Source organism: Armigeres subalbatus, chromosome 1 (genome assembly GCF_024139115.2).
Source record: "Armigeres subalbatus isolate Guangzhou_Male chromosome 1, GZ_Asu_2, whole genome shotgun sequence".
NCBI classification, from domain to species: Eukaryota; Metazoa; Arthropoda; class Insecta; order Diptera; family Culicidae; genus Armigeres; species Armigeres subalbatus.
The window spans coordinates 177,064,869-177,072,196 of record NC_085139.1 but is presented as its reverse complement, the minus strand read 5'-3'; the positions used below and the strand labels follow the sequence as shown (position 1 = coordinate 177,072,196).

The 7,328-nt window shown below is 37.6% G+C and overlaps 1 protein-coding gene across 1 annotated transcript; it reads left to right on the top strand.

Annotated features, from left to right (window-relative positions):
* The first annotated feature begins 1,433 nt into the window (after window positions 1–1,433).
* LOC134208697 (CLIP domain-containing serine protease B15-like) lies at window positions 1,434–2,882 on the top strand. Its single transcript, XM_062684513.1, has 4 exons — window positions 1,434–1,719; window positions 1,791–2,020; window positions 2,080–2,372; window positions 2,516–2,882. Exons 1-4 carry the CDS (start codon window positions 1,498–1,500, stop codon window positions 2,818–2,820), a joined length of 1,050 nt encoding a protein of 349 aa, XP_062540497.1. The 5' UTR covers window positions 1,434–1,497; the 3' UTR covers window positions 2,821–2,882.
* Window positions 2,883–7,328: the final 4,446 nt, after the last annotated feature.

The window sequence follows — 7,328 nt, the reverse complement described above, 5'->3', positions numbered from 1 at the left end:
TTTTCTGCATAACATTCTGTATTAAAGTGTTCAAGATATGAATGAGTATCGTGCCGGTAAGACGCGCGGCTACAAAGCAAGACTATGCTGAGGGTGGCTGGGTTCTATTCCCGGTGCCGGTCTAGGCAATTTTCGGATTGGAAATTGTCTCGACATCCCTGGGCATAAAAGTACCATCATGTTAGTCTCATGATATACCAATGCTAAAATGGTAACCTGACTTAGAAACCTCGCAGTTAATAACTGTGGAAGTGCTTAATGAACACTAAGCTGCGAGGCGGCTCTGTCCCAGTGTGGGGATGTAATGCCAATAAGATGAAAAAGAAGAAGAGGTATGTGGCGGGATCATCATCATCATCAACTCCAGAAACCTCAATTGGTTGAAAAACTAAATAAAATTTACGCATCAACCCAATCATTAGTGATTGAGATCAGTGTTGGGAAAACTCAAAATCTCAAAACCCATGAACGATTCAAATCAATCGTGAGTTGAAAGACACCCAACACCTAAAAAATCATGACTGAGTTGAATCATCCATTTGAATCATCGTAGGTTTTCTTTTGTTCTCCTTCGTAAATTAACAGTTAATTAACGTTCAACACATAGAGCAATGGATACTCTTGCGTGTGTTAACAGTAAATTGCCCTCAAATTGATTTTAAACACTTTTTCGAACGAAATGTTTTTTTTGGGAAATGAGTGAAATGATCCGTTTTAGCATAAAAAACTCAGACTTGGTGGATTCCTTCAAACTCGCAAACGAGTTAATTCGCGCGGGAGCGGTCAATGATTGAGATTTATGAATGATTTTACCAACACTGATTGAGATTGAATAATAGCAGATCATATAAGCAACAAAAATACCGCAATGCGGAGAAGTTTTTTGAAAATTTCCTATTGCGAACTGGGATTCGAATGCATCTTTGCTAAAGTGTATATAAAAAGCAAACATCTTACCGTGGAGCTCCGGAAAGTCGCAATACTGTCCATTCAACATTTTTTTCCACGACTCACCCATCCCATCTACCCATGTTTGGATGTTTGTATAATCCTAGTTCGCATGCTTCGCGGCTTTGCCAATACTCACATTTGAGCTATTGTATTTCATTCATGAGTCATCGAGATGAAACATATTATTTGTGCGGTAGCAGTGAGTCGATGATTTGGACAATACACAACCTTTGATTGAACGAGCATCACAAAAACGTAATTGATTGTTGCATACACATCAACACTACTCGCAGGTTGTTTACCGTACAGATCTCAAATTATAGCGCACAATTTGATATAGAAAAGTCAGCAATATTTTCATATTTGAATTGTTCATGATATGAATCACTTTATGATTTTTATCACAAATGAGTTAATTGACATGAAGTATCCGCAGTTTTGACCTGTACGGTATTGATGCCAGATTCAAACGAAGATTATAACTGCATCAGTTGGAAACATGATGTCTTGAGGAGAGTCAGCTTTCAACAAGAGCATAGTTAAAAAATGTTTTTATTCTTCGTTGTACTTTTGGTTGTGAATAGCGTGAAAAGCGAACTAAACGATACTTGTACGACATCAGTTTACCGGAGTGGAAGTTGTGTACCCGTGATAGATTGTCAATATGTTTTGAATATTATTAGATCGGAAGATCACACCTCTGAGGATTGGAGTTTCATTGATCATAATAAATGTGGCGAAATACCGGGGAAGCCACCAAGACCATTGGTACTTATGTTTAGATGTTTGTTACATTATGGAAATAACGTTACTCTTGTGGAATAAACTATGATTTCAAGGTTTGTTGCCCAATCATTCAGAATGTGGACGGATGTGGTATCTCAAGGATTGGCCAACGCATTTATGGAGGCGAAGAGACTGGTATTGGTGTTTATCCATGGGCAGGACTTATCGAATACAGAACGCACAGAGGCAAATTTGAGATGTCATGTGGATGTGCTCTAGTGCATTATCGTTGGGTTGTAACTGCAGCTCACTGCATTGTCGGAATCCCGAGAAGACTTACAGTGTATAAGTGTTGTTTATTTTGCGCTGATGAGCTGCTGATAATAGTTCAATCAATTACAGACACGGTGTGCGGTTCAATGAATGGGACACTGGGAAGAAGTCTAATTGTACTATAATAAACGATGTCAAACTTTGTCGAGCAATATACGAAGTAGAAGGGCAATTCTCGCATCCTTCGTACTCAATGTATGATCCAAACATGAGACACGACATCGCCTTGCTCAAAACACGAACACACGTGGAGATCAACGATTACGTTATTCCTATATGCTTGCCATTCAGTGAAAGTATTCAAGAGCTACGAATAGAAAACGAAAACTTTATCGTTACCGGTTGGGGACAAACCGATAAAGGTATGATTTATATATTTTTAACCGCTATTCCTGTCACGCCCATATTTGATAAGAAATGTGATAGGTATTCCCGGCAAAAGCTCAAAAACAAAATAAAGCGATTTTTTTTAGTATTTTAAAGTTTTAACACTTTTCAATTCCAGATACACCTGGTAAGCAACGACATGTATCTCTAATAGGAAAAAATAGAACCATTTGCGATATTGCGTTCAGACAACAAATGATCGAACTATCGTACGATCAACTCTGCATCGGAGGAGAAGCAGGTCAGGATTCGTGTCGGGGCGACTCCGGAGGACCATTGATGTATGAGAGTGGACTGATCACGTACGTTGTGGGTGTTGTCAGCTTTGGAGCCCTCAACTGCGGGACTGAAAACCATCCTGGGGTTTACACAAAGGTTGCCGACTATTTAGACTGGATTGAAGACATAATGATAAACAATTGAACAAGCTAAAACTAATGAACGCGGCAGAAAATTAGTGAAATAAAGAATCAGTTTTTGTGCATCGGTGGCTGTTGTCATTCGATACGGAGTTTTGTCCGATTTTATTTTAAAATATTTTTCTATTTATTTATTCTATTGTAATTTATTTATGAATGTGGCTTTCTCAGTCCGAGGATAATTGAAACGGCTAGATTTTGAAATCACCCGACGTATCGGCCGAATGTATTTGGCCTTTTTCAAGGGAAATTATTTGTCAACCGTTCCGAAACCGAAAAAACGGAAAAAAATCTTTTTATTTAATTTAATAAAATGTCAGATCAAGGTTCAGTTTATATTTAAGAAGCGATGCTCAATGATCAGCTGTAATTACACAGAGAACCAACAGATGATGTTTGGGACTAACATTATCTTCAATGTGTAAGAACTGGTGATCCAAAACTAAGCAATACCAGCGCCGGCCGTGTCCGAATGCAGATCAAGTAGGGAATGGGAAGGAACAGTTTGACGTGATACTCGCTTTGATAGAAGCCGACGAGTCATCTGCACTTGCTCGAGAAATCACTGGGATGTTGGATATATTGGGAATGGAGTGTAGCAGGGTTCGTTTTGGTAAACGGTATGCGGGTGTAGCGTGTAGTTTTAAACAAAATCATAATCGAGCTCGCACTTATTAATTTACTTATTAACCGCGCAAAGCACTACAAAATATTTCGATGATCGCGCGGTCGTTCTGCTTGTTAAAGAAAACGTGATCGGATGCGCACGGAACTTCGGACGCAATGAGAAAACAGAACTGTGCAATAAAAATCCTATTCGACTAAATGCTGATGTCATATTAGAAATTTGGGGACAGTACTCGTCGATAGCAAATCCTTCCGCACGCGATGGCATATGAGCAAGTCAAACCACCTTCCTTTTGCCAGTGGAGATATATCAGCTTCCACACTGATATTCTTCCCTCCCCCTTCATACGGGAGCTTGGCAGAAGGAAGGTCGTGCGATATGTGCCATCACAAATATTGCCCTCCGCTCGCTTTCAAATCAACTTCTATAAAAACATTCTTCATGCCTGCCGTATCCTAACGGAACTATCAATTCTATACTTTCGCCTCTAATGCTATCATGAACATGTACGTCCAAGTTTGGAAGATGATATTAGCATTTCCATATCATTCTATTTCCTTATTAATTTCACTAATGTTCTGCCTGGAAAGAAACACAGTCGGACGCGCACTAAATTTCTACTTGCTAATTAATTTAATCACCCACGCAACGCAGTTTTGTCATTTATTTGAGTGGTAGGAAACACAGAACGAAATATTACGCGATTGTTCTGCGTGCTAATGGAAACATGATCGTACGCGCACTGAACTTCTATTTGCTTATTAATTAACTAACTCGCAAAATGCGGAGCAATCATCGCGCGATCATCGGATCGTTCTGCCTGAAAGTAAACACAATCGGACACGTACTTAATTTCTACTTGCTAATTCATTTACTCACCTACGCAACGCATTTTTTTTTTATTATTTGAGTGATTGGAAACGCAGAATGAAATATTTCAATGTTCACGCGATCGTTCTGCGTGCTAAAGGAAACGTGGACGCGCACTGTACATATTTTTTATAAAAATAGAACTAGGATGAACTTTCAAGGCCCAGCTAAATCAGTCAGCAGTTTAAAGTTCGGTAAAAGCTCCAAACGCAGTATATTTAATAAATAAGAACGACTTTGATGACTCTTGGAGCTTGGAGATGTCCTAGATTTTTGAATTACTTTTTATTCTAAATGAAAACTTTTTGAATTTTAAGGCTAGCCAGTTTCCATCAAACTTTTATACAGATAGTCCGGCGATAAATAGAAATACCGTCGGTGTGTACAGACCCAGTATTGTTTTCATTCTCCACTGTTTGTATTCACCATCTATAATGCAGCAGAAACCAAGTTCAAGAACTCTTCTCAAAGTGTAACTGTATCTGACCCTGAAATTTTAAACGGGTAATGAATACTCTCTTGAACAGCATATTTTGTTCAAATTACTGTGGGGAATAAAGCGAGTCTGAAAAATGCATTTGCATTTGTTAATTACATTGATGGATAAAGTGGAACGTATTTCTTATTTCATGATAAAAATAATGAAATAAACAAAAATATTTAAAAATGACAATAATAGAAAAAATGATAACGAATTTGAAATTCAATCGTAGTTGGCATTTGAAATGCCAGCATACTAAGAAGCTAATGAAAAGAATTTTAAAATTCAATCTAAATAGGCTGACAGGAACGGTGAAAATAAACGATCATTCAGTGTTCTGTTTTTGAGGCGTGAACATGCGAATTATCCTTCGGTGTTCCGCGCTTGTTTTCGTTGGTAAGGATTTGGATTGGATTTGGATTGGATTTGGATTGGATTTGGATTGGATTTGGATTGGATTTGGATTGGATTTGGATTGGATTTGGATTGGATTTGGATTGGATTTGAATTGGATTTGGATTGGATTTGGATTGATTTGGATTTGGATTGGATTTGGATTGGATTTGGATTGGATTTGGATTGATTTGGATTGGTTTGGATTGGATTTGGATTGGTTTTGGATTGGTTTGGATTGGTTTGGATTGGTTGGATTGATTTGGATTGGTTTGGATTGATTTGGATTGGATTGGATTTGGATTGGATTGGTTTGGATTGGTTGGATTGGTTTGGATTGGTTTGGGTTGGTTTGGATTGGATTGGTTTGGATTGGTTTGGATTAGATTTGGATTGGTTTGGATTGGTTTGGATTGGTTTGGATTGGTTTGGATTGGTTTGGATTGGTTTGGATTGGTTTGGATTAGATTTGGATTGAGTTGGATTGGGTTGGATTGGGTTGGATTGGTTTGGATTGGATTTGGATTGGTTTGGATTGGTTTGGTTTGGATTGGATTTGGATTGGTTTGGATTGGTTTGGTTGGTTTGGATTGGTTTGGATTGGATTTGGTTGGATTGGTTTGGATTGGATTTGGATTGGTTTGGTTGGTTTGGATTGGTTTGGTTGGTTTGGATTGGTTTGGATTGGTTGGATTGGTTTGGATTGGTTTGGATTGGTTTGGATTGGTTTGGATTGGTTTGGATTGGTTTGGTTGGTTTGGTTGGTTTGGTTGGTTTGGATTGGTTTGGATTGGTTTGGATTGGTTTGGATTGGTTTGGATTGGTTTGGATTGGTTTGGATTGGTTTGGATTGGTTTGGATTGGTTTGGATTGGTTTGGATTGGTTTGGATTGGATTTGGATTGGTTTGGATTGGGTTGGATTTGGATTTGGTTGGTTTGGATTGGATTTGGATTGGTTTGGATTAGATTTGGATTGGATTTGGGTTGGTTTGGATTGGTTTGGATTGATTTGGATTGGATTTGGATTCGATCTGGATTGGTTTAGATTGGTTTGGATTGGTTTGGATTGGTTTGGATTGGTTTGGATTGGTTTGGATTGGTTTGGATTGGATTTGGATTGGTTTGGATTGGTTTGGATTGGTTTGGATTGGTTTGGATTGGTTTGGATTGGTTTGGATTGGTTTGGATTGGTTTGGATTGGTTTGGATTGATTTGGATTGGTTTGGATTGGTTTGGATTGGTTTGGATTGGTTTGGATTGGATTTGGATTGATTTGATTGGTTTGGATTGGTTTGGATTGGTTTGGATTGGTTTGATTGATTTGATTGGTTTGGATTGGTTTGGATTGGTTTGGATTTGTTTGGATTGGATTTGGATTGGATTTGGATTGGATTTGGATTGGATTTGGATTGGATTTGGATTGGATTTGGATTGGATTTGGATTGGATTTGGATTGGATTTGGATTGGATTTGGATTGGATTTGGATTGGATTTGGATTGGATTTGGATTGGAGTTGGATTTGGATTTGGATTGGATTTGGATTGGATTTGGATTGGATTTGGATTAGATTTGGATTGGATTTGGGTTGGATTTGGATTGGATTTGGATTTGATTTGGATTGGATTTGGATTCGATTTGGATTGGATTTAGATTGGATTTAGATTGGATTTAGATTGGATTTTGATTGGATTGGATTTGTGTAGAATGTGGATTGGATTTGGGTTAGATTGGTTTAGTTAATGGTTTAGTAAATCAATAGTTTCAACAGAATTTAAGGACAGTTTAAGGACAGCGTCAATGCTTTTGAGCCACAAATAATAAATTCACAGCTGTTATTGATATATGAACTACTGCGCCGGTTTAAAAAAAAGAATATAATTAAATTCATGTTTTCGTATTAACAGCTCCAAAAAAAAATCCTAACCGTAAAAAAAGAATGGGTAGAGACGGTGAATATTGTGGGGAATAAAGCGAGTCTGAAAAATGCATTTGCATTTGTTAATTACATTGATGGATAAAGTGGAACGTATTTCTTATTTCATGATAAAAATAATGAAATAAACAAAAATATTTAAAAATGACAATAATAGAAAAAATGATAACGAATTTGAAATTCAATCGTAGTTGGCATTTGAATT

Excerpts from the sequence above, each read along its gene's own strand:
- LOC134208697 (XM_062684513.1), top strand. The coding sequence starts at position 1,498 with ATGTTTTTATTCTTCGTTGTACTTTTGGTTGTGAATAGCGTGAAAAGC. Across the intron at positions 1,720-1,790 it reads GGAAGCCACCAAGACCATTG|GTTTGTTGCCCAATCATTCA; the intron begins GTACTTATGTTT and ends TATGATTTCAAG. Across the intron at positions 2,373-2,515 it reads TTGGGGACAAACCGATAAAG|ATACACCTGGTAAGCAACGA; the intron begins GTATGATTTATA and ends TTTCAATTCCAG.